The 26730-nt window shown below is 65.4% G+C and overlaps 1 protein-coding gene across 17 annotated transcripts in view; it reads right to left on the reverse strand.

Moving 5' to 3' along the window:
- The window catches only part of MCF2L (MCF.2 cell line derived transforming sequence like), an 89868-nt gene that overhangs the window by 26234 nt on the left and 36904 nt on the right, over positions 1 to 26730 (reverse strand). For 11 of the 17 annotated variants that reach the window (XM_043477880.1, XM_043477879.1, XM_043477888.1 and 8 more), the window contains 3 exons: positions 13137 to 13220; positions 12622 to 12736; positions 3121 to 3211 (listed from right to left, as the gene is read on the reverse strand). In XM_043477880.1, the coding sequence (XP_043333815.1) occupies positions 3121 to 3211; positions 12622 to 12736; positions 13137 to 13220 (290 nt within the window). Of the gene's footprint in view, positions 1 to 3120; positions 3212 to 3598; positions 3845 to 12621; positions 12737 to 13136; positions 13221 to 18752; positions 18958 to 23223; positions 23405 to 26730 lie in introns of those variants that run through there. The other 6 variants (XM_043477886.1, XM_043477884.1, XM_043477887.1 and 3 more) reach the window with 6 other exon arrangements.

Here is a 26730-nt window from a genome sequence, read left to right on the forward strand (position 1 = left end):
TCCGCTGTGGTGTCCTCCCCACACTCGTGTTTAAAAGAGGGGCCCCTTCCCCTTTAAAAGAAGGGAACCCCGGAAGAGTAAACACAGCATTTTACAAAAGACACATCCATCAGAGGATGGTCCAAACCCGGGTCCAGCTCTTGGGCCAAGAGCGAGGCTTGCACTCTGAGCCGTGGGTCTTGCCAGAGGCTGTGACCGTGGCTGCCCGCTCAGAGCTGCGGTGGGCTCTGCTCTCGGTGGGGACACCGGAGTGTGGACCCCACAATGTCTTGTTTTCCTTTCCAAGCTGAACTGAAGGCATCCAAACAAGGAGAAAGAGTGCCCCGAAGGAGAGAACGCGCAGCTCACGAGACAGCACACGAGGCGGCTTAAAATAGCCCCGAATTTCAGCGCGTTATGTAAGCGCCCAGGCTCGCTCGGGGGGCAAACACAATTGGATAAACAGCCTCTCTGCTGCTGGCAGCAAAGTGTAGCCGTCCAGGTTGGGGCGCCGGTGCCTGCAGGGGTCCCCTCGCGGGCTCCAGCCCAGCAGATGCCAGGGCGTCTCTCCCTCAAGCCCCCTTGCATGAAGCACAGGCCGGCGGGGCTGGCAGTCCAGATAGATCCACGGTGGGGGATGGCGTCAGCATGCCAGCTCTGCCCACCTGCTGCGGAGCCAGGGAGGAGATGGACCCGAACGCTGGCTCAGGGTGGGGCGGGGACCGGGGCCCTGGGAGCAGCAAGGCGGGGCCTGCAGTGTCCCCACCCCCATGACCGAGTCCTTCGCCCCGCCAGGTCCGGCACCTGGTCACAGGGTCAGCCGCCTGCAGCCCGCTTGTCCACACGGTCCTTGCTTCCCGTGTGGCCACAGCACTGCCCCCCATGCCAGGCAGCATGTATCAATAAATGTGCTGCAAACACAGACAGGACTTCTGGCCTTAATACAATCAGCAAATTCTTGTAAGAAAAGGCACTGGAGTTCAGAGAATTTTTGACAATTTTGCTGGAAAGTGTTAATTTCTAGGGTTTCCGAAACAGCACAGGGTAACCCCAGAGCTTACGGAAACAAACCTACATTTTTACTGTTGTCAGAATCAGTGCGACCAGCGCAAAAATCAGTTATGATTTTCACAAAACAAAGTTTTAAAGATGCACCAGCTCTCTTCAGAAGTCCACCTGATTATCAGCTCGGCGAAGAAGACCATGTTCACACTCGGCCGCGGGAGAGCGCGACCAACGGCCGGTCTGCCCTGGGCCATCCCGCTGGCTTGCTGGGAGCCTCAGGGATTGTTACTAAAAGTAATTTGTCTGGTTCTTAGCAAACAATCCTGCCTTTGGTCAGCCTTGCTAACTGACCACAGTGGCTGATTAGCGGGGGAAGCATTTATGAGGCTCCTGTCTCACCCAGGGCCTGGGATGGGTGTTGGCCACACGAAGATGGACGGGGCTGGCCCTGACCTCGAGGGACCACGGTGTGCAGAGAGGGAGGGTGCCCCACCGGGAGGGGAGGCCAGGTGGGGCCTGAGCGAGAGCTGCTCTGGGGGGCGCTGGGGGGCTGCAGGGCACAGTGGAAGCCGCCCCGCCCTCAGGTGAGGGCGTCCCAGGGGCAGGGGATGGCAAGGACGTGAGGTCTGGACCCCCATCCCCCCAAGAAGTGGCTGACGGACGCCCCTGCACACCAGCGCAAGTCCGAGATGCACACCAGTGAGACAGACGCACACAAAAGACCTGGGCGATCACTGGGCCTGAAAACATCAGTCTAACCGTGTAACCTCTCAAAACAGCAGCACACTTGGCTGGGGACTCTCTGCCATCCAGCCCAGGACCAACCTGCTGATTCCAGAACCAGCTCCCGAACGTCCTCTGTGCACCTGGCCCGCTGGCTCTTACAGTTTAATCCTTAACTTGGCCGGTTGGGTGACACCGTGTGCAAATTCACCTTAAAACTTAAAATAATGAAAGGGCCACGCTGGCTATTAGCTGGTGGTGGCACACAGTCCCCTGCGAGCTTCTAAGGATTCAAAAGCACAGGAGCGCTGACAATGACCGTCTACACACTACACTGTACTCTTCTGAAACTCCCAAGCGTTTAGACTAGTTTCAAGTAAACGGCAACATGGAGGGCGTGTGTCCGCTGGGGCGGGGACAGGAGGCTCCTGGGAGCAGAGGGAGACGACGTGTCGGGACAGGCTGGGCTGGCACCCAGGACAGGTAAGCACCAGGACCGCCAGTGGCGAGCCTTGGGGCAGGGCCTGAGCACCGGGAGGAGGAGTCGGATCTCCCACCCCCAGACCCCAGCCCAGCAGCCTCAAAGTGGCCAGCGCGGGACGCAGAACAAGGGCCTGGGGGCGGGTCACCCCATGGGGTCGGGAGATCGCAGCGTCGTGGCCGGCCAGAGACCCCAGCGCAGGCACTCTGGGCCGCCCTGCTGCAGACAAGCACAACTACCGTCCTCTCTGCAGGGAGAAGCACTCCCCACCTCTCTACCCAGCTTGAGTGGGGGTGGAAGCCAGCGCCAAAAATAAGAGCGGGCTTTCTGCTGACTGCACCACCCTCCCCAGCTATCCTGCGGCTAAAAACAGCGCCCTGAAGGGCAGCCGCGGTCTGCAGACTGGAAGAAAACAACATGGGAAAAGCTAGTCAACGTAACCCCACACCCATAGCCTGAAGGTGCCCTGTGACACCCTCATCACCCTCAAGGATGACCGCCCCGTAGGTCACCCATGCGCTCACATGCTCAGCGTCAGACACAAACCAGCAGGTGGCATTGTTTTCAAGTTACAACACCGCCCCTGAGAGGTAACCCATGTGAGAACACACATGCATGCATATACACATGCACACGCGCGCACTTGTACATACATGCACACATGTGCATACTTGTACATGCATGCACAATGTGCACACACATACTTGTACACGCATGCACACATGTGCGCGCACACACACGTGCCCGAGCAGCTCGAGGAGCCCAGGGAGGTGTGCGCTGGCCCTGCCCAGGCCCCAGCTGGCGCCCACCTCGGCCTTGGGCCCCACCACGCATGCAGCTCCGGCCAGGACCCAAAGCGCCACCGGGCAGGAAAGGCCGTGTCCCCCGCCCAGAAAAGGAGTGGGGGTGGCAGGCCGCGCACCGACACTTACCGCTATTCTCAGGATGGACGCCTTGACTGAGGTCCATCTGTCCTGCCTGCGGTCTATGACCAGGATGAACCCGATGCCAGTGTCCTGCAGGCTGAAACGAGACAGCACGGTCAGTGTGCACCCGGAGGTCCGGCCGTGGCTGCGGCGCGTCTCTGGGAAGAGCTCGGGGTGAGCGGCCGCCCCTGAAGCCCTCACACCGCTCCTGTTCCACCGGGTGCCAGAGCCAGGGGAGGACGGAGCCACCTGCAGCGCTGCCCCGAGCTCGGCGGGCACCTCCCTTGCAGGGCTCGCTCAGACCGAGGTGGACAGGCAGGCGCCACATTGCTTCCCGCCCTGACACCGACCAGCTCGCAGTGCAGAGAGGCGGGCCGGGCCTCTCCGTCCCGGAGCCCAGCTGCTCCATTGGAGCCTGGCAGCTTCCCTTCCACGTGGACTTGCCAGCGGGCCCGTCACAGGGAGCCTACGGCCCAGGCGTCACCTCAGTCCCAGCATCTGGTCCCCCGGGCTCATTCATGGTCTATAATCACCGTCGAGGTTGATGGCACGGCCGCAGCTTGGGGAGAGCCCCCCGCAGTGCCCGGCGGAGCGCGAGCATCCGATGGAGACAGGAGACGAGAGGTGGCTTCTCGCAGCGGCAGCATCCGTGAGAAAGATGCGGAGGCCGGGAACGACAGCCCGTCCCTCTCAGCCTGCCGTGCCTGAGTCACCGCCGACCCGGAGGCACTTCTGCAGGACGACCCGCCCCCAGCCCTGCCAGGCGGTGTGGGCAGCAGCGCCCGCCAGCCAATCCTGTGAAAGACTGAGCGCACGGGCCTAGGCTCCAACTGGAGCGCTGATTGCCAAGTCTCTGCACATATCCGGGAGCCGCAGCCGCGTTTAAATAAAAACCAGAACTACATGCATTACATATAAATTACGTGGTTGTGGCAGTACTCTGCCTGCTGCAAACGTTACGTAACACGGTGAGAGCTGAAACAGCCCCAGCCCTCCCCGATCTCAGCGCAGGGACAGAGACACACAGTCACGCCTGTGTGGGTATGCACACCTGTGTGACCGCGCACGCCTGTACCAGAGCAGGCGTTCCTGTGCAGGTGTGCACACCTGTGTGGGTGAGGGTCCTCTGCGGAGACGGCCCCTCCCAGCGGCCCCTCTCCTCTGTGGGGGACAAGTCACAGGCTGTCCCCTGATGGCCAGCACATGCCACTTCTCCACAGCCTGTGTCTGCATCCCCCCACCCCCGCCCTGCTTCCTGACCAGCCTCCCTGTGGCCCCACTCCTCCTGGGCCCGCAATGTCTCCTCTGCGGCCCCTGTGCTGATGGCCTGTCCCATTTAGGCACAGGCAGGGCGGGCGGCCTGGCCACGGGCGGTGGGATACGGCCCGGGGCCTCCACTCCACTGCCTGCCTCACTTGCACATCCCAGCCGCCCCCCCACCGCCCAGTCCCTTGGGGTCTTTAACTCGCTCTGTGCATTTGAACACCAGACGGTAAAAATTCCGTGACATCAAAGCCTCCTGTCACAGCTGCAATGCACACGCCAACATCATGAACAGTACTGACAACAAACACAGTGGAGAGGCGAAGGGGCCTTTGAACGTTGCCATTTCAGGTGAAATGTAAGGAATCTCCTGGACTCACGAAAACGTGCCCGGAAGGCGGGGTTTTAGGCCAGTGGGTGTCGAGCAGGCAGCTCACGTTCCTGGTTTAGGAAACACACAGACTCGAGCTCTGTGGCCCTCTGGCCACTGCCCAGCAGGGGCAGGTGGGGCAGCTTGAGGGCCAGGCCCCTCCCACCCACAGGCCTCGCACTGAAGCTCGGGCTGTGCCTCCTTCAACCCTTGTAATGACCCAAGAGGCAGCTGGAGTCACAGATGGAGGCTCAGACAGACAAGTCATTTGCCCAGAATCACACGGCTGGTGAGCACAGACAGGACACCCGTGGTCTGGCTCCCCGTCCAGACCCCCCAGGCCGCGTCCGCCCTGCAGGGCAAAGCAGCCCCTCCGTCCCGCCCACCCAGGACTGTGTCAGACCAGGCAGGGTCCTCCCCTTCAGGGGGCCCGGCCCCAGGAGCAGGCAGACACACCCCACCCAGGACCCGGCTCGGGGCCACGAGCGGGCTCTCCCAGCCCCGCCTCGTCTCCACCACAGCTCCACCACCAGACGCAGCAGGGGGCACCTCACGTGAGGACCCAGGCCCCCCCATGGCCCCCTCCACCCCCAGGACTGCAGCCCCAGAGCCAGGCTGCGTGGCCCGCCGCGCCCCCGGGAGCCCAGGCCCCACCCCCGGGGCCCATCCGCCACCCTGTGCGGACAGGAGGGCCGTGTGTGACCTCACGCGCCCAGGGGACAGGGCGGGCAGCCCACACTTGGTCATGGAAAAGGCGGGTCCCCCGGGGGTGGCTGCGCTGAAGGCGGTGGACGAGGAAACCGGAGCAAATAACCCGGAAGCTGTAGCCACACGGACGAGCCCCAGACCCAGGCACACTCGGCCATGCGCACACACAGACATAGCCTCCAGCCCCCCGAGGGCTGCCTGGAGGGGCCGCCGAGTGAGGCTGATGAGTCACTTTTGGCCCAAACAGTCCAACAGGCACAGAGCTCTCGCAGAGTCTGGTTCCGGGAGCCACGCGTGCACCGGTGTCCCCTCTAACACCCCAGGCCTGCTAACTCCTCGGGGGGCCTGGAGACCAGGCCTGAGGTCCCCGCATCTCCACGCCCAGCTCCTGTTCTTACACCCGACACATCACAGAGAAGGGCTGGGCAGGGTCTCGGGGACTCCGGGCCCAGGCTAGCCTCACCCCTGCCCACAGGGCTCACGGGGGGCAAGGGCCTTGACCCAGGGGACGGTCAGTGTTCTTGGGGACACGTGCACTGGGGCCCGCTCGGCCTGGCGCTGGAGTCGGGGAGCAAGCCCAGCAGCGGGGCCAGGGGCCTAGCGGGCTCTTGCGGGAGGAGATGTGGGCAGGCTGGCGTCGGTCCCAGATCAGGCCTGGCAGGTGTGGACAGGCGTTGGGGAAGTGGGTCCCCAGGGTCCGTGGGAGGGAAGGTCTGACCTCCTAGTGGGGCCCTGGGGGCTGGGCCAGGCTGGGGTGGGGGGTCCAGGTGGGAGTGGGGCCAGGCGAAGAGGAGGGGTGGGGATGGGGATGGGTGGACCAGACGGGGGGTGGGGATGGGGGGCCAGGCAGGGGGGGAGGGGGGAGGGGATGGGGGGCCAGGCAGGGGTGGGGATGAGGGGCCAGTGGGGGTGGGGGGGGGGATGGGGGCCAGGCAGGGGGGGGAGGGGGAGGGATGGGGGGCCAGGCAGGGGGTGAAGGGGGAGGGGATGGGGGGTCAGGTGGGGGGTGGGGATGACGGGCCAGGTGGGGGATGGGGAGAGGGGATGGGGGCCAGGCAGGGGGGAGGGGGGAGGGGATGGAGGGCCAGGCAGGGGGTGGGGATGAGGGGATGGGGGGCCAGGCACAGGGTGAGGGGGGAGGGGATGGGGGGCCAGGTAGGGGGAGGGGATGAGGGGCCAGGTGGGGGGTGGGGGGAGGGGATGGGGGGGCCAGGCAGGGGGGAGGGGGAGGGGATGGGGGGCCAGGCACAGTCCTACTCGCAGGCCCCCCTCCCCCGGCCACACTGCTTTGCCCGTCTCTCTCTCCACCCCATCCTTGGACGTGGTCTGGGAGGCTGCGAACGTCACAGAGACGTGGCTGGGCCTGTGCACTGGCCTGGGGCCCGCCCGCCAGGTCTGAGTGCGGGGACGTGGGGCAGGGCCGAGCGCTCAGGCCCAGCCTTGGTTGCGGCCGCCTCTCCTCTGTCCTCGGGACTCAAAGCTGCCCCGTTACGCACCAGACGTGCAGCACGGTCTCTTTGCGCTAGTCAGCTCGTCAGAGCTCAACGGCAAGAAAAGCCTCGGACCTTTCACAAAGCTCCCCATGCGCTGACAGCACGGCGTCTGCCCTCAGGCTCCGCGCCCGTCTGGGTCAGGCCCACCGGGCCCAGCAGGGCGAGGCAGGCATCCCGGGCGAGCAGACGGCCGCCCCCCCCATGCCCAGTGGGCACCGTGCTTCGTGCTTAGTCGTGTCTGACTCTGCGACCCTGTGGACTGCAGCCCGCCAGGCTCCTCTGTCCACGGGCATCTCCAGGCAAGAATCCTGGAGTGGGCTGCCATTTCCTGCTCCAGGGGGTCTTCCTGACCCCGGGATCAAACCTGCGTCTCCTGCACAGCAGGCAGATTCTTTACTGACTGGGCCACCAGGTGGGGGAGAAACCCCACCCAGCACACAGATTCCATAACTACGTGAAACGCACACAGAGCCGGCCACCGCTTTGTAACCGGAGTGACTGCACCCCGAGGGCGTGAGCCCGGCACCCTTCAGGAAGCCAGACTCCCGTGAGGACCCTCTGGGGCCCGTGTTACCTGTTTCATGTGCAGGCTCCAGGTCGGGGTGGCCCCGTCTGCCCGCGCCCTCCGAGTGGGTCCTGGGCCCGGCCCGGCCGCGGTCCTCACTGGAGCTACTCAGGCGCCTCCCTCCTCCCGGAGCTGAAACCCCAGCAGAGGCGGCCTCTGGGCACACAGCCCCGCCGTGAGCACAGGCTGGTGGGTCAGCCTGGGCTCCCCAGGGAGGGGCTCCCACACCCCTCACGGCAGTGCAGGGCGAGCCCCCTCCTCCCGGGAGGGTCTCGTCCTCCTCCCGCAGGGGAAGGGCAGGGCCGGCCGCTCTGAGCCGGACACCAGCACATCACAGCTGCATGTCCCCCGGGTGGGGACAGCCCACGCTTGGACTGCCTGATACGGCAGCCCCCGGCCCCTGGGAACTAAACTTTTATGTTTATTTAACTTTAATTTTTCAAATTAAATGATGTTGGATGGCACTGACAGAAAAAAGATGACAAAGAAGAAAGCAGACTTTTTCTGAGATGGGTGGCCTCTGGCTCCCCAGGAGAACGAGATTGGGAGGGCGGAGAGACAGAACCTGTGGGGAGAGGTCGCCCCGTGGGGAGGGGACCTTGAGCTTCATATACACGGACCAACGGGCTGAGGCCGGCCACGGACGGCAGTGAGAATGGCCTTCACTTGCTTCTTACATGAGCCCTAGGGCCTGAGGGCCGCTACAGCAGAGCACCCCGCCCGCCAGACGCGGAGCAAGGCCGCTGACGGCAGGAAGCCGAGGCGGCCCGGCTGGAGATCAATGCCCGTCCATCCACACCAGAGGCAGCCGCGGAAGGAAGGCAGGGTGCCCGTCGCAGGCCGACAACAGGAAGGGGCTGGGACGACACGCGTGTGCAGTCTGCTTTGGGGAGCCTTGCACAGGGATGTGGCTGGACGCTCCCTGTGGTTTCCTGTGGGGAGGGTGAGAGCTACTGCCTGTCCACAGACGTCTGGGGTGTTCGGGACATGTTCACACATTTTCTGTCTTTATGTGCAAAAGTCAACCAAAAATTCAGGTGGCCGTCACAGCCACAGCAAGAAGTGAGGTGCTGCCAGGGGCTGAAGGACAGACAATCTAAAGCTGAGTGAGCTTGATGGGGCGGGGGGCAGCCTGGCTGGAAGACTCTGCATGAGGCGTGGCCCAAACGTGGGGCTGCAGCTTAAGAACAGCACTTAAACCCTGCTCCTTTCACAAGTGCCCTGCATTTGTCTGCCATGCAGCCCACACAAACTGCATGTGGGGACACGTGTGCACATGTGTGGTCTGTATGCTTGTGTGTGGTGTGTGCGCACAGGTGTGCAGTATACACTCCCTCCTATGCATGCATGTGTGTGGTGTGTGATGCATGCCTGTGTGCACTTGTGGTGAGTGCACACACACCTGTATGTACACGTGTGGTGAGTATAGGTACACCTGTACCTATGTGTACATGTGTGGTGAGCACACGTTCGCCTGTGTGTACACATGTGGTGCATGCATGCACCCCTGTACCTGACTGTACACACACGTGGTGAGTGTGTACACTTGTATCTGTGCACACATGTGGTGAGCACATGTACGCCTGTGCGTACACACATGTGGTGAGTGCACGCACCCCTGTACACATGTGTACACACGTGTGGCAAGTGTGTGTACGCCTGTACCTGTGTGTACATGTGTGGTGAGCACACTCACGCCTGTGTGGGGGTGACTTGTGTGTGTGCACCTCTCCTCAGGGTGAACGTGGCCCACCACGAAAACCACCTGGGAGAGGCTCCTCTGTCTGCAGCAGTGGGGCGATCTGAGCTGGGTTCACAGAAAGTCCGCGTCCTTATCAGCCTCAAGTCATCTGGGACCCAGGCCTATGGTCTCTGGGCTGGGGAGAGGAAGCACGTGTGAGGGAAGGTGACCCTTAGGTGTTATCTTCCAAACGCAGCGGGCAGGTGCGGGAGGCCCCCAAGGATCCTGCAGGGTGGCTAAATGGGTCCTTCAGAGAAAAGCCAGAAGCCTGCTGTCTCAGTGTTGGCAACACCGTGACCCTGCGTGTGAGCGTGCACGTGTGTGCCTGTGTGTGTCTGCACGGGTGTGCACCTGTGCCCACAGGGAGACCTCCGGTGGCCACTTTCACTGGGAGGGGGTCAGCTTTTGCCGCAAGGAGGGAGGGAGGGGTAAGGGGCGTTTTCCAGGAGACCAGGAACAGGCTTCCTGTTCTCATGTGTGCTGCGTCCGGGCGAGGCCTGCGCGGCAGCCAAGACTTTTGGAATGACCCGCGACCGTGAACCAGATACAGCGGCCTGAACTGGCCCTCCTGCCCCCATGTGAGATGACAGACAACAGGGGAGAAAGGCTTCAGAGGACCAAGGGAAGCTTGTTTGGTGACCGGAGGAGTCAGCGTCTGGGAAGCCGGGGGCTCGTCCACTGGACCTGTGTGGACTGTAGAGCCCGCCTGGTCGCAGAATGCCCCCTGCCCCGCCTGCCTGGAGTCCGGGCCCCCTGCCCGACTTCCGGACTCCCTGGTTTAGGAGACTTGGGCCCGCAGTACCGGCCACAGCCGCCAGGTGGCACCGCCCCACACCGGGTCCCACGCGGAGGCCCCACGGGCAGCGCCCCTGCCCTGCCTTACCCACGGACACCGAGTGTCTCCCCACCTCTAAAGGTGCACCGAAGCTTCCAGAAACGCAGCTGCGTTTGAGCTGACGGGCGGCAGCACTTCGGCTTCCCTCACTCAGGGCCGATCCCCACCGCGCCCCCAGGAACCGCCCCTGACAGCACTGGGGGGCGGGCCGGGTCGGGGTGAGCAGGGCTCCCCCGCCTCCTGGACGGCCTGTCGGGCGGCCCCTCCCCCGCTAGCCCTTCACGCAACTGAGGAAAGACGAGCCAGTCCCAACGTGGGGTTTCACTCCGGGTGGAAGGGCATCAGGTCCGCCGGATCCCCCCGCTACACCCTCCACCCAGAAGAAGAGACGTGAACGGAACACGCGTGACCATCACGATACACACGTCCGCCTGGAGACGGAGCCGCGGGTCTGCGCCGCACCCACGTCCACACACCGCGGCCCCCCAGGGACGCAGTCACACAGGGTCCCTCCTCGGCTTCAACGGGAAGCGTGTGCCCTGCTCACGGATCTCGCAGGGACTGTGTGGGCAACCTTGGAGATCAGGGGTGGGAGGCTCCGCCCGGCTGGGGTGAGAACCGTTTAAAAGGGGGAGAGACAAAGGGGCTGGTCCCTCTGAAGGGGCGGCAGGGGTGCTGGGGTGAGGGACGGGGGGCCCCCAACCCCCAGACCTAAGCTGATCTCACTCTGTCTGAACAAAGCCTGTCTGTACGGCAAACGCTCAGCGAGGAGCCACTGTCTGACCCGCGTGCAGGGCAGACACAGACCCACGCCAAGTGCCATGAACGGGGACCGTCCAGGTGCATCCGCGAAGGGGATGGGCCGCCAGGGGCCTGGGGCTGGTGAGCGTGACAGAAAGCCCCCCAGAGGAGGGGGCCCCCATGCGAGAAGGAGGCACCTGGGCCGAGGGCGCGAGAGCAAGGGCCCCGAGGCCGGGAGGCCTGAGGGTCAGCAGCACCCACGGGGGTGGTGACCCAGGGAGGGGAGACCAAGAGGGGCGGGGGGTCAGCCTGCCGTGCCCAGAGAAGGCTCACCCCCTCCCCGCCAGAGAGAAAGGGACCTCTGCCCTTTCCAATCCTGGGAGTGACCTGAAACCTGAGATTCCCGCAACGGCGGGGAAGGCCGCCCCAGAGAACCATCTCAAGCGGGCAGTGGGAGACCACAGAAGCCCCGTGTGGCCCCTGGCTCAGCCCACACGGAGAGGTCACTGCAGATGGCTGCCTGCCAGACGTGCAGTCCAGGGCCCACCACCGCCTTGGCCGGGGGCCGCTTCTGGAACAGGGACTCAGACCCTCCCTGGGCAGCGTCCACACGGACCTTACTGTGCTGTGGGCTCCACTGCCTAACCTGGGACGGGCCTGGTTCACAGGGGACGAGGGGCACGGGGGAGCACAGGAGGGGCGTGGCCCTTGGCCCCTGTGATGCCCCTCCTGGACATGGAGCCATCAGCCCTGGGGACATCATGGAGAAGAGCTGGCCAAGTTGGCTAGAAGCCTGCCCTCCAGAGGACCAGCGAGACCACTGGGCCCACGGTCAGCGGTCCACAGCCGGCCGTCTCGCTTTTAAACCCCTGGGCTCCCTGAAACCAGCGTAGCCGCCCTTCCTCCCACTGGCCTGTCCCCGGCGTCCCACCCCCGGGCCAGGTGGCTTTTCCATGTCCCCCTGCTAGGAAACCAAAAGCCAGACCCACCGTCCCGGATCCCCACACCAAACACCCTTCGGTGCCACTCCACAAGGGCAGCGCCATCTCCTGTCCTCTCCAGACCCTTGAACCCACTCAAGCAACGTCCTCTGAGGCCCAGGGCCCTCGTCCACGGGATGGGAGCAACGCCTGCCTTCCTGGCTGGAAATCCAAGGGGAAAGTAAACGAGACGCAGGATCGCCGGCCTCCATGAAGTCCCTCACGGCCTGCCCGAGGGCCCTAAGGAAGGCCAGTCACTCCCAGGACAGTGGCTGGACCACCCACCTCAGCTCGGCTGCTTGGAGCCTGGCCCAGCAAGTCAGGTCCACAGAAGGAAGCGACAGGGACCACAGACCTCCACCCCACCCCGTGGTGCCATCTAGGTCCTTCTGCCAAGTGACCCTCACCCCCCACGGCCTGCGGAAGGGTTCTTCCATCCTAACACCCCCACCCCACGCTGGGCGGTGAGGGGCCAATGCTGACCGGGTCCTGGAGGTCAAACCTGCTGTCCGGCCGGCCTCCTAGATTAGAACAGCTCATCGCGCTGTGACCAGGAACCTGGCCGAGGGGGCATGCTGACCACACCCCTGGGGCGATCTTGCCCTGCACTCACGTCCCCCTCGGGCACTTCAAAAAAGAGAAGCATCCGCCGCCAGGCCACTCCCTGCGGCCCAGCGGGTTGGCCAGGGGTGGAGGTCCACGCCTCACGCGTCCAAGGTGGGCACCGGGGCAGCCCTGCATCCACCCTTGGCCCCCTGACCGTGGAGGAGTCTCTGCACCCCTAGGATGAGGGATCGGGGCCCTCGCGCACCTGGGGATGCTGGTGAGGTAGGTCATGACATTCTGAAAGTCCTGGTCCGGGACGTCGCCAAAGGCCGGGTAGTCGGGAAAGGTGATGACTGGGCTGCCGTCCTGGCCCCGCCCGCCTGGGGAGTGGGGAGGACAGCGGTCGGCACCCCTGGGGCCTCAGGGGCGGGTGGCCCCAGATCCCACCACGGGGCCACAGAGCCCCGTCTCCCCTGCACCCCGCCCGGCGGGATCACAGAGCCCCCGCACCCCACCACGCGCGCCCCCACTCCCCGCCCCGCCCCCTGAGCCCCGCCCTTGCCCCGAGCCCCGCCCACACCCCACGCCCCTTAGCCCCGCCCCACTGTTAGTCCCGCCCATGTTCCTGCTCCCCGCCCACACCCCAGAGCCCCGCCCCTGCACCCAGCCCCGCCCACCAACCCAGTCCCACCCACGAGCCACGCCCACTACACCCCGCCCCGCCCCTGAACCCCGCCCCGCCCCTGAGCCGCGCTCCACCCCTTCCGGCCTGGCACTCACCCGAGAGGTAAGCGAAGCGCTTCTGCAGCTGGTCCCGGATGTCGGCGGCGCAGAGCGGGCTGATGTCGTGGTGCATGATCTCATCTGCGGGAGGACAGAGCAGACGGACACGCAGTCATCGGGGACAGCCCCCTCGCGCCTCGGCTGGGTCAGCCCCACCGCTGACACCGAGGGGACCAGCGCTCGCGGGCCCGGCAAGGGGGCTCCGCTTTCCTGTACAGAAACCCTTGTTTCTCAGCACACAGAGAGCTGTGCGCGGAGTGAGTCATCAATATTTAACGTGTGGTGTGTGTCAGAGGCACGCAGAAAGGCGCAGGGATGGACAGAGAGAGGAACGGACAGAGAGGGGCAGGCAGGCAGAAGGGAGACCCGGGGTGCAGAGCAGGGCCTGGGACAGCTGCTCAGGGAGCAGGCCGCTTTGCTCCGCAAGCGCACAGCCATGTCCTGGAAGTGGCCCAGGCCATCCCCGGGGCCCTCACCTGCCGTCTACGCAATGACTCACTGGTCAGAATGGAAACCTGGCCACTGCAGTGGGTCCACACACACACCTGGCGCCTCACCCCTGCCAGACACTGACCCTGAGCAGGGCTCTGAGCCCGTCCCCAGCCTGACGCTGACGCCCGCAAGTCCTAGACCAGGGCCGGCAGCGACCCAGCCACAGCCTGGAGTCATCGACCAGAAACAAAGGATTAGCAAGACTCCTGAGAACACAGACACGGACAGGGGTGTGTGAGGTGCTGGGGCGTCGGTGGGCGGCCACAGGGCCAGGGAGCTGGGCCCGCGGGACCTGCATCTTAGCGCTGCCTGGCTGGTACCGCATGACTGACACCCCGTGTCTTGTGTCTGCAAACCTGGGTGTCCTGGAGATTTCTCTACAGACACTCACGACTCATGCTGGTCACTGGCAAATGGCTTAAGACACAGGCCCCTCCCAGGCTGGAGATTTGGGCCACGGAGACCTTGGCGAGAGCTCAGTGGAGGTAGCAAAATGCCCTCCGCCCTCTGCGTGTCCAAGCCTCCATTCTGCAGACAGGCACACGGGAGCAGGTGGTGTGTTAGACGCAGGGCGAGTCCTGGAACCCGGCTGTTGTCTGTGGACCTGCCCCCACACCGGCTGCCTTGTGACTCTGCCTGGTGCAGACGAGGAGGGGGCGGGTCCGTGCCCCCCGCAGAGCGGGCAGCACTCCAGGTCTGGGACTGAGCGGGGGTCCCCGCCCATCACACTCAGGGCCGGGGCTCCAGCAGTCAGCCCACGGCAGCTCGGGGCGATGCAGCCTCCCTGCGCACGGAAACCTCTCAGCACAGCTTCTTTTGTGGGACAAAAACAGCTGGAAACGATCGCGCCAAGAGAACGTGAAATGTTTCCAATTCCAGACGCGGTGGGTCACGGCCATCACACCGCATTTGTTTGGAACACGCGTTGGGTGTGACAGACACGCAGCTGCACGGAGGCTGGGAGGCCAGGTTTCACGCTGCCCACACTGTCTGTCGAGCGTGGACCCTGGGCTCCTCGAGGCCAGAGACATTCCCCAGGGCAGTGGTGCAGGTTTCAAAGCAGGGTGGCCTGCATGGTCCATTCAGACAAACAGACACAACTCCTGCATGTTCGATGGCCGCTGGCTGCCCCTCAGAGAGCAGTTTCCAGCCACCATCAAGGCCCACGGTGTGTGTCACGTGGTCCCCCGTGGACGGTGGGCACTAGGGGGTGAGACACACGCTCCTTTATTCTGCACTCGAGGGGCCGCAGCTGGTTGAGAAGGAAGTGAGGTGCCCGCCTGCCCCTTCTGTGGTCTGGGCGGGACGTGGGGTCGGCCTGCCCGCCAGCTCAGGGTCAGGGTCAGGGGATGCCCGGCTCCTCCACAGACCCACTCTGTGTGTGGACAGCGCCTCACAGTTAACCACCGAGCCCGGCCTTCCCGTGGCCCAGACGTGCACGGAAACTCAGGCTGTGACCCGTCACAGGGCCGTTCGAGGCGGGAGGGGTGCAGGGGGGCGTCGGGAGGAGCACCGCGGGGCACAGAGCCCGCTGCCCGGTCAGGGGCCAGTGGGAACGGCCTCTCGCTGAGCTCACGGCTCAGCCGTCCGGACACCCAGCTCAGCTGTACACGAGGACAAAGGGGAAGGACCCCCTGGCCCAACTCCCCCGCTGGAATCTCTGCCCACAGAGCTGTCCCCCGAGTCCTGCTTGGTCTGGGCAGCATCAGAGAGTCGTTGGGGTGGGGCACCCTTTCATCTTTATGCTGCTTCATCTTAACACAATCAGACTCTGGCAGCAAACTTCCTTCCTCTGGCAAACTGACTCCCGGACTCTCTCTTTAGGACGAGGATTTCGTAACGCGTCGCGGGCGGCCTCTGAGTAGCTGTGTTTGCCAGCCCCACCTTGGGCAGGGGGCACACATGGGGCAGGGCTGGCAGGGCGCAGAGTGGACCCTGGGAGCCCTGGAAACCACCCCAGGTGGTGGTGGCCGGGGTCAAAGGGGCCCACAGATCCAGCAGGAGCCTGGTGTTCGGGTTCGGGGGCTGGTTCCTGCCTCGTGGGTGACCTTGGGCCTCACCGCGAGGAGACAGGAGGCTGAGCGGGGCTCCTGAGACGGGGTCTGCTGCTGGCGGGAGGCCCTGGGCTGCGAAGTCCACTAAGTCCGTCACAAGCTCATTCCCTTCCCTGTTTACATCTGGCTGAACGTCCACACCCAAGGCTTCCGTTTGTTTTCTATCAAAATACACCCGTGATGCCCTTTCAGAGTTCAAGGTGGAGAGTCCGCGGGGGCCTCCACCCGCTCACTCGGGAGTCCCAGCTCACCAGGACCCAACCCCCGCCCCCCCCACCAGGGAATCTCCAAGCCGGAGCAGAGCATGTGCAGAGGCCACAAAGGGGAGGAGCACGCCTGGGGCTTCGAACAGCTCTGGCCTGGCCCTTGGCCAGGGTGGGTCAGGTCAGCTCCCCAAGTGTCCGGTCCGGCAGGAGAAGTCTTCGTGGCGACCTGTGGTCTGGTCTGTGGCTCTGGGGCTAACCCTCAGGGATGCTGGACGCCTACAGCCACTGGGGCTGAATCTGCTCTCACAGCCCACCTGGGGTGCTTTTAAGGAGTTACTTGTCACTGGATTAGGCACAAATAGTTCCCATCATGTACAATGCATCATTAACTCAGGTCACCAACATTATCCTGATTTCCTGATCTCAGGAAGTGAATCGTTACATATTTTAAATAAAAAGCCCCGTATGAGAATATGCTCGACCAAACTCCTATCATTAGCTCAGTTCACCAACATTCTCTCGATTTCCTGATCTCAGAAGGTGAATCCTCACGCATTTTAAAATAAAAGGCCCTGTATGAGATGCTCGACCAAACTCATCCTCAGGGAAGGGCAAGCACGTGCGGGTTTGAAAACCGAAGGGCGGGGACCAACGAGGATTCAAAAGTCAGTGCCCGGAGCAACTGGGAAGCAGGCCGCGGGCCCTGCGGGCCCTGAAGAAGCTGCGTGTGGCAGAGAAGCCGGCGAGGCTTCGGGGTGGGGGGGGCGGAGTGTCCACGCTGCCGCCCACCTGAGCAAGGGGGGCAGGGGAGCCTTGAAGGGCCAAGGGCCTGCTGGGCACAGTTCAGGAAACACGCATCTTTGGATGAAGCAGCACATCCAGCACTGAACTTATTCTCACGGACAGATAGCGGGGTCGATGGAGGCCACGGAGAGGCTTTGGGAGCTCCAACCACGAGGTGCCTGGGCTCTGAGGGAGTGTGCCTGGGGCAGGTCCTGCCCACCTGGCCACGGCCAGAGGGGACACGTGAGCAGCAGGCAGGCCCTGACTGCAGGGCTCCGATGGAGGGCCTGGGCCTCCCCGGCGAGGCCTCCCTGGGGAAGGGTCCTGATGAAGCAGGTCCAGACCTGGGGAGGGGGGATGGCCCAGCAGGAGGCCTGGTGGCCCTGTTGGGGGCAGTTTAAACACACGGCACTCTGCCCAGTGACTCTGAGTGCCCAGCCTGGGTGGGAGGGACGGGGGTGGTTCACACACACCCACCAGACGTGTACCCACCCAGCAAGGAGCCAGGCAGCGGGCAGGCCAGGCATGGAGGGAAGGGAGGCCCAGGGCGGCCTGGGGCCTCTGGTGTGGGCTCCGCGCGGAGTCTGGGTGCCAGGTCTCTGCGGACCTTTTATCACCAACGAACATGGCTCTGCTGGGGACCCCGCTCCCACCCGGCCCGCGGCGAGCCTGCAGTGGGTGCAGCTCCCAAGCCCTGCCAGCCCGCCAGGCAGGGCACCACGCGCAGGGGCCCGCGATCAGAGTCACCGCGGGCAGAGCCCTAGGCCCGCACGAGCCGGCCGGGCCAGGCCCCTCTCCTGGGCCCTCACTGCCCCTGCCGTGGCCCAACGCCCGCCTCCACCCCGGGCCTGAGGCTAGGTCCTCGCAGACGCGTTCCATCCTTCTCCAGGCACCCGGGCCTCTGGGATCTGCCTGATGAGTGGAGGCCGCAATTCAAACACACGCCCACCAGCCCGAGCCCCTGGGCCAGCACACACTGGAGACGGAAAGACAGAGACAGGTGAGAAAGACACGGAGAGACAGAGGGACCAGCACAGACAGACAGAGGAGGGGACGCGGGTGACCTGTCTGCAAACAGCAGGCGTGAGTGGAAGTCGGCATCGGGTCCACGGCAGGGAAGGACCTCATCGAGGGGGGGCTCACAGCACAGGTGCCCGCGACTCTGAGAAAAGGGATGGACACTTTCTCTGGTGGGAAAACAGATTGTTTCCAGAGATGGGGCGAAGCCCTCCAGACCTTGGGTCCCCGGCAGTGAAACCATGTGGGCGTGAGGGAAGGCCCAGCAGCTGGCAGGGAGCTCGCTGCGCCTGGGGGAGACCTCGAAGCCGAGCCCGAGAAGCCTTCCTTCCGAGATTCCAGCCTTGTCATCCTGACGCCGCACACTCTCTCCCCAGGACGAGCCCTGTGATCCGGGTGTAAACGTGATGACTGAGGTTTCTGCCCTGGCCCCCCCCAGCACTCACCCTCCGAACCTCATCCACCAGTAAATTCACACACGCAGTCTCCTCTTTATGAAACTGGAAACTTCAGACACCAAAGGCGAGGGTGTGGCTGATTCACACAATTTACAAAAGACCTATTTAACGAATTGTTCCTCAATCCTCAGCAGAAATACCCAGTGGAAGATGAGCTCACAACAAAGCCCTCCAAAGCAGCACCTTCCATCCCTGAAACGCGACCGGAAACCCGGGCGCGTCGGCACGGCCCCCTCTTTGTTCTCGGTCACCACGGGTGCGACTCTCCCCAGGCCGGGCAGGTACAGGGGCGCCAGCCCCAGACCGCCCCCTGCGACGCCCCCCTGCCGGACCCTCCTGGTCCTGCCCCTGCGGGCACGGAGACCCCCACCCACAACGTCCCTGGGACCCGGAACAAAGGAGCTTCCAGGCTGAGCGGAGACTGCGCCCCGGTGCCCGGCAGGCGCTGCTCAGGACGAGGGAGAGGACGGGGACAGGCGGGAAGGGGGCTGGCCCGCCCGCCCCGGAGGCCCCCTGCCAGCTCGCCGCCCGCCTGGGCTCCCGAGCAGGTCCCGCGTGCAGGCCCGGGGCCCCCGCCCTCACGCACACCCGCGGCCAGCCCACCTGTGCGGGTCTTCAGGAGCAGCCAGAGCGCGGACAGGTCCCGAGACAGCAGGGAGAGGAGGCTCAGGGTCATGCTGCTGCCGCCGGCTGCGTCAGGAGGCAGCACCCCGCTGCCCGGCACGCCCGCGCCAGCCGCACAGAGGGAGGAGGCTGGGCTCCATCCCGGCCGCCCACCCGCGGGACGAGGACCCCGCTCTTCCCGGTGGCCGCGGTCCGCCTGTCTGTTCTGCTCGCGGCCGGTAAACTGCGCTCGGCGGGGTGGTGCTGGGGCTCCCCGGGGGCCGGCTCCCTCCCTGCCGCACGTCCCAGCCCTCCCTGCGGGGGGCCCCGGGCTCAGCAGCTCCTAAGCCTGCAGGCAGGCAGGCAGGCACGCGGGCGGCGGGCGGCAGGGGGGGCCTGGGGGCTGGGACCACCAAGACCTCCCGGGGCAACCCCTCAGGTCCTCAGGAAGCAGACCTAGAATGAGGCACACCCCCGCCCCCGCCGGGCCTCCCCAGGGAGGGGGGCCTGGGGGAGCTCGTTAAAGTGCAGCTTGGGTTCTGCAGGTGAGTGGTGCTCCCGGAGGCCCGGGGCTCCAGCAGGAGGGACCCTGGGGGCTGAGCCCAGCCTGCAGGGCCTGGAGAGGACGGTGCTTGGGCCTGGCCGGGACGGGACGTGGCCGCGTATCGTTGGGCATCGCCGCTCATCCTCCCCATCCCGGGCACACAGCTGACCGCGCCCGCCCCCAGTCTGGGCCCCAGGGCCTCGACCATAAGCGGAGGCCCTGGAGTCCAGCCACTCACACCACGTGGGGCAGCGGTCACTGCACTCCAGGCGCCCCGTCCATGCCCCGCTGTCCATCACATGGCTCGGGATCTGACCTGGTCTTCGCTGGACGGGCCCCGTGTCCCCCTCCTCATGGCTCCCCGTGGCCTCCCTCTTGCGGCCTCCCGCTGACACTGACAGGCCCCCTCCCTCGCGCTCTCACACCGCTCCCGGGGCACCGGGGCCGGGGACCTTCCCACGGAGCAGGGGCGACTCTGACCCTCACGCACAGCCTGGCTCACACCGTGGGCGGTTCTAGTCTCAGCACAGCCTCCAGGGCCACGATCCAACCCCTCGGAGATGCAGAGACCACGACGGCCCAAGTGCAGTCCGCTCCGGCCCGAGGGACAGCTCGGGCATCCGGCACAGTGGAGGCCACCTGTGGAGTGGGTGACCAAGAGCCTGGGAGTGGCCGTTCAGAGCCCCGATGTGCTTCGGTGAGGTCACGCTGCTGGGGCTCCATCCCTTTCGCCTGCTCCTGTGGCCCTTTCTTCCCGACTCCACAGCAACTGGGGCCTGACCGAGTAAGTCTAGGGGAAGGCCTGACCTCCGGTCACCATCTCAGGCGGGTCGCCGCATTGCTTGCCCAGCCGTTGGGCCCCTGGGTTCCACTGTGGGTGCCCTTCTCCAGCCCACAACACAGTATCTGCCTTTCTCGTTTCCCTCCAGGCTGTGCTCGAATGTGAGACGCACGCTCGGCCTGCTGTCTGAGGTCCGAGGCCCGCCTCCTGGGGAGACTCGTGGACAGACTCCCAATGCCCGCCCTGAGGTCCTGCAGAACCACCCAGAAGGCACCGCACTGCGGTCTGCACTGGACAAGCATGTGCCCGCCTTTACAACCAGAGCCCTTCGGAACTCCAGCATGGAGTTTAAAGAGGAGCTAGCGGTTTGGAGGTTTCCCCTCTAAAGACACGTGATTGGTTCCTCCCTTCATCAAACGTGCAGAAGCAGCTGGCAAGGCGTGGGGTCCAGCAGGAGCAGCCAGACTCCAGGGTCCCCAGAGGAGGCCGGGGGCGGGGGCTTCCCCAGAAGCGGCTGCGGTCGGGGAGCCATGAGGACAGATCCCTCCTGGTCTCTCTGGCCCGAGGACCCACGGAGCTGAGGGCCATGGGCACGCCTGCAGGTCCGCACACCTCAGCCCTCCCACTATGTCCATGGAGCTCTGGTCCCTGTGATGCGAGCCTTGGGCCATCTGCCCCCGCCCCAGGACGCTCCCAGGACGCCCCCCAGGGTTGAGCTCCACCCCCCAGGCTCAGCTGTGCCCCAGTGTGAATGCCCAGCACGAACGCACAGAACCCACACAACGGGACGAGATCCTGGGCGGGAGAGGAGGGAGGAGAGGCTGCCCCCAACCCTCGCCCCCTCCACACCCCCCTCGTATCCTCGCCCCCCTCTGCCCAGGGTGGCGCTTGGGCCACAGGCAACCCGCGCATGGCTCTCCTCGGCCTCAGACCGCTGCATCAGCTCCTGGGTGCCCCCCATGCCCCCTGTCCCCCGTGACCACAGCCCCCACCACTGAGGGGGGCTGCCACCTCCCCCGGAAGCCTGCCAGGCTTTCCTTCCCACCGTGCCGATGGTTCTAAGGCCACGGGTCCGGTCCCTGCTTTTCATGTCTGCCCGATGCTGTGCGCTCGAGAGGGCGCTGAGCGCGGAGTGGGAGGGCGTGCAGGCCAGCTGGGGGCCAAAGGGCGCACACACTTCCCGCGGTCGCTGGGGACGGTTCAGTAGCTAGCGCCCTGCAGATCCTCGAGGAGGGCCCTGGGCCGGGGGTGACACGCCCGCCACACTGGGGCACAGCTGAGTGGCAGCCAGACACCCCGACGTGCGGCTTCAGGCCCTCGAGTTCACCCAGGACCCGGCACAGGGGGCCAGGGGAGAGTTTGTTTGAGGTGCAAAGGTTCTCCAAGGTCGGGGTGGGGGGCGGCTAGTGATTTTTCAATCACTCACATCTTTCTGATCAACAAAGGGGGCAGTTTTTTCCGGCTCTGCCCAGCAGGCCACCAGCACAAGAGAGGCAAGAACCAGCGGCAGGAGAGGCTGCAGAGAGCTGGGACAAGGCCAGACGGTGGGAGAGGAGCTGGAGGCCGACTGCAGGCCTGGGGGCTGGGCGGGGGGCAGTGCAGAACCTCTGTCCTGGAGCGGAAGGGCGTCCAGCACCCTGACTGCCCTGCAGGAGCTCCCTTGGCTGGAAGGCACCGCGGGCAGGGACCTGAGTGTGAACAGGACGTGTTGTCTGAGGACACAGCATCTGCGCCACGAGGCGTGTTCCGCACACGGCGTAGACGAGCCACGCTCCGAGCAGTGTTCAGGCCGCCCTGGTGCAGCCCGCCTCCCACCCTGCAGGTCCGCACACAGTCACAGACACTCGGCGTTAATCCCTCCCTGTCCAGGGGTGCAAGACAAACGAATGAACCAAGGACAGTCTCCTGTGGGCGAGACGGCCCTCCCGGGACCCCGCGAGAACGTCCGGAGGTGTGACTTTATAGCTGGATCCAGGCCCTGGAAGGTGTGGGGCCCTGAGTGGCCTCAGGTCGCCACCCCCTGCAGCCGCACCCGCTGGTGACAGAGCGGGAGGGGCCGTCACTGACTCACAGCCTCCTGTTTGCGGAGGCCTCGCCACCTGGCCCTGGAGCGTCGTCATGGCTACCTGTACGGCAGGTGTCCCCGCTCTGCAAAGCCTCCCAGGCGGGACTCCTCATCCTCGCCCTGCCCGGCAGGCCCCTCCCCTCCATGTTCCCTCCTTTCCCCAGAGTCCCCCTCCTGCGTCCTCCCCGTCCCTCTGAGGCTCTGTGGTCCTCAAGCCCGGGTCCTCCCCATTAGGGGAAGGTCCCCAGCTCTGCCCCGTCCGCTCCGCTGAGAGCCGAATGCGTGCTCCCAGCCCCAAGCTCACCCACGGCTGCAGAAGCAGGCTTCCTGGCGTGATGGCAGGCCCCGAGGGGCCAGCCCGAGCGATGGTCCTCCCCACTGGCCATCACATCCCTGCCGCCCCCAGGCTTCCCCTCGAGCTCCCGCCGGGAACTCGGCAGTGAGACCCTGGGCCGGCTATGCTGGGCCCCCTTCTGGGCCACATGCCACCACGGCTCGGGGGACCCGAGGCAGGCGGGGAGTCAGCAGCACGGGGTCCCAGGCAAGCTCTCAGCTCACACGGGCGCCGCGGTCCATGCACGCAGTCAGGAGCCTGGACTGACAACCCGGGTCGAGGCCAGTGCTCTCGGGGGACCCCCCCACCGCCCCTCCCTCGTCCTGGCTCGCAGTCTGCCGGGGTCCTTCCCTTGGTTCCTTTCCAATGACTTTGGTTTTGTCTGGAGCCTGGACCACAGCCTGCCGCCCACTCACCCTGCACAGATGCCCGGCAGGCCCTCAGCGCTGTCAGAGATTCTCAGAAGGGCAGACCCTCCCTCACCCTCCACCCAAGGAGGCTTAGCCCCCGGGTCCCGAGTCCACGGGGAGCCCGAGATGACGGTATGTGGTCCGTGGCAGAGTCGCAGACGGCCGCCACGGGGCCGCAATCCAGGACCCAGGGCCCTTTCGGGGAAGGGAGCAGGCTCGCTGCTGTTTTGGGGCCACCTCTCTGTGCCCCAGGCCTCCCCTGCCTGCTTCGCCTGCAGCTAGAAGCACCAGACCAGACCCCTAGACAGCGATGAGCACGCGCACCCCAGACACCCGCCTCCTGCGCTGCGGGGATCACGGCTGGAGGGGATGTGGGCTGGCACGTCCGACCTCGGCCTGCGGGGTCAAGTGCGAGGGCGCGGGAGGCCTGACCGCCTCGTGGGCAGTGGAGGCAGGGGCCCGTGAAGTGTGAGCGAAGCACACCCCCACGGCATCTGTGCCACGCCGCGCTCAGAGCCAGCCAGGACGAGCCCCCACGGCCCCAGGGAAGGTGCTTCTCCCCGTCTCTGGCGCCCCTTCCTTCTGACCACAGCCTGAATCCAGTGTCCGGTCACCCGCCTGTCCAGCACACATCCAGACACGGTGCCCCCGGGGCCCGGACCCCGGACCCCGCCAGCCTCGGAGCCATGCCGCCCCGTCCTCTGAAGACCGCTCGGTTCCGCATCCCGGCATCTTCCGCAAGGATGTCCTCCCCTCCCGACCGCAGCCGGGACGGTCAGGCTCGCCCACCGAGGGACCAGATATGGCCGTGGGAACTGCTCGGCCCTCACTTCCGCCCTGGCCTGTGCTTCTCGCATGCGTGGAGTTACACAGGGGGTGCCCCACAGCCTCACGTGGTGGGGATGGAAAGACGGACAGAGGTGAGGCTGGGGGCGCCTGGCTGCTCGGATGGGAGGCGGCAGGAGGCAGCTCGCCCTCCCGTGGGCTGCAGATGTGCTGCCCGCTGGGCTGTGGGCACGGCCGGGCGCCCCCGCCCGCCTCCCTGAGCTAAGCAGGAAGCCTCTCCCGGCAGATTGGAAAAACAGACACGGGAGCACAGATAGCATCGCTGGCTCGCGGGCGGGCGGGGCCGGACAGTGTTTATCTGGCTCCCACCCTCGCGGCTCGGGAACAACGCTCTGCTTGTTCCGCACAAGCTGCGACCTGGACAGAGTGTGGGGAGGGCCGCCTCCCCGAAGATCAACATCCTGGCGTCTCACGCGCAATGATTCCGGGAGGTGCAGAGGCAGACGCAGAGCACAACAAACACAGCTGGGCCCGGGGTCCCCCACACACGGCGAGCGAGGACGCCCGCGGGCCCCAGACACCCCGGGGCTTGGCCTCTGGACTGCAGGCGTGGGGACTCAGAGGGCCGCCGGAGCCCAGAGGAAAGGGTCCCGACACACACACACACCTGGAAGCACAAAGGGGCTTTTGTTGTGGGATCCGGGGTGGTGCAGAGGTGACTGCCCCGCGGCGGCCTCGGGAATTCTGGACCCAAAGGCGACCACCGAGCTGGCTTGTTCCCTTAAAGCGCAGCGGGACCCCGGGCATGGGCCTGGAGGAAGGGATGCGGGGGGCGGTGGAGGGGACACTGAGCCAGCTGGGTGTGCCTGCCGGGCCGGCGCAGTTTCGAGGGGGCGGCGGCTCATAGGCGCAGTGGGAGGCACTGAGCTGTGGGGACACGCACACCCGGGCCCCCAGGCAGGGCGCTCCGGAGAACCAGGGCAGGGGGCGGCACCTGGGGAGGGCGCCCAGGGCCCCTCAGACCCGCACGGGGGAGGAGACAACCCGTGAGGAGAAGACCCCGGGAGGGCGGCCTGCGCTCGACTCGCTTAAAGCTGTTCCCCGTCACATCATGGGTCTCGGGCAGTCCAAGGCTCCCAGCTCCCCACCGCAGGAGAGGGTGGGCTCGGTCCAGGCGGGCGGCTCCAGCCGCTGTTTTTATTTTACTTTCTGGCTGCGTGTGAGGCAGGCAGGATCTTAGTGGCTTGACCAGGGGTCGATCCCCGGCCCCTGCAGTGAAAGTACAGACTCTTAACCCCTGGACCACCAGGGAAGCCCCCTGGGAACACCTCTTACCTTTGTGCTAAAAATGTAACTACGGCTGTAACTAAAAATCACTTAGCGGCTTGGGCCAAACTGCTCTGGGCTCAGAAGGAACGCCTGATTCTTCTCGAGGAGGGGAGGAGGGGGCGAGGTCCTGGATGTGATGTCTCAGCGGGAGGAGACGGGGTCCGGATTTGAGAGAGGATGGAGGGGACGTGCTGGACGCTGCTTGGGGGCCAGGCCAGGGGCACCTGGGGCCAGGGGTCTTCCCGGTCTGCCCCGGGCCCGAGGGCGATCCCCACCTTCTGCCGCCCGGACCCACTGGTCCTGCACGCCCCCACCAGCCCCTGGGGGGCCCTGCTCCGTCCCCCCAGCTTGGGTGCCCCTGGGCCGGCGGGCAGGGTGTGGAGGGGCCCCTGCCTGCCCCTGAACTGCAGAGACGCCCACGCTGGGCCAGGGCCGCGGACCCTCTTCCCTCCTGGGGCCCCGGGCGGAGACGGCGTGAGCAGGCGGTCTCACCGCTGCTTCACTTTCTGCCTTTCTGTGTGTTGGGACGCAGGATTTTAAACCGCAAATCTGCAGGTTCTTAACCTTTTCTGCTCCCCTATAACACTGTCCGCCTGCAAACACGGCGGGTGAAGCACAGAAGCAGCCCGTGTCCAGCCAGAGGCAGCCACGTCCACGGCAAGCGGCCACGTGTGGCCAGGCGCCCCCACGCCCCTCGGGATCGCACCAAACACGGCAGCGCCTCCTGGGGAAGCGCCCCGCCACGTCACTCCCTGCAGCATCCCCAGACACGGGCTGTTCACAGCGGCAGCCTCCCACGGCCCTCGGCGGGCTGGGGCCAGCGGGTCCCCCCCGACAGCGGTCGCTCCCCACCAGGCCAGCCCGGACGCGCCTGCGTGCTCTGAGCGACGCCTGCAGCTGGCGGGAATGTGGCCCCAGCCCCCGCCCCCAGCTCCAGGCCACCTGCTCTTCGGGGCTGAGGCTGACCTCTGAGACCCGGGGCCTGTGGCCCCAGGAGGTCGGGTCTCACTTCCCCATTGCTGCTCTGACTCAGTTTTAACCCACCAGTCGGGTATTTTTAGCCAAACGTGAGAAGATGCCCCTGATGCCACTGTCACGGGAACAGCGGTTCCGAGGGGGCCAGGAGGGGAAGCTGGACGTTAAACGAAAGAGGAAGGAGCCAGAGAATCAAGACAGAAACTGCACAGCCCAGATTAACCTTGTGCCCGGCGGGCTCGGGGGGCGTGGGCAGTGCCCACCCGCTCAGGGCTGCAGTGTCCACCCTTCAGCACCAACACGACCAGCGTGTCTCCAGGAAGTGCTGGAAGGGGCGGGTGGGGACTGCATCACACCCGCGTGAGACCCGGGCAGAGGCCGTGACCCAGGCCCCCAACACGGGCAGTCCCTGCCGTCCCCGGGGTGAGGGCAGGGGGCTGGCACCCAGAGGGGCGTCCGGGAAGAGTGACCCACTGAGGTCAGGTCACTTGGAGACTGGACCTGAGCGTTGGGACAAGGCTTCTCAGCGCTGGGGCCTCAGGCGTCTTGAGCTCAGAGCCCAGGGGGCCCGTTGACCCGAGAAGCTGATCCCGGCTAAATCCCTGAGGACCGCGCAGGACAAGCGAGGCTGCTTCCAACCACCAGCACCTGGCGCTGCCCACCTGTAAAATGGGCGGGGTTCCCGCAAGGCAGGGATGCCACGCTTCACACACGCGGAGCTCGGGGCCCGCTGGGAGTCAGAGCCGCCCCGCGA

This window comes from Cervus canadensis, chromosome 9 (assembly GCF_019320065.1).
Source record: "Cervus canadensis isolate Bull #8, Minnesota chromosome 9, ASM1932006v1, whole genome shotgun sequence".
Lineage (NCBI taxonomy): Eukaryota > Metazoa > Chordata > Mammalia > Artiodactyla > Cervidae > Cervus > Cervus canadensis.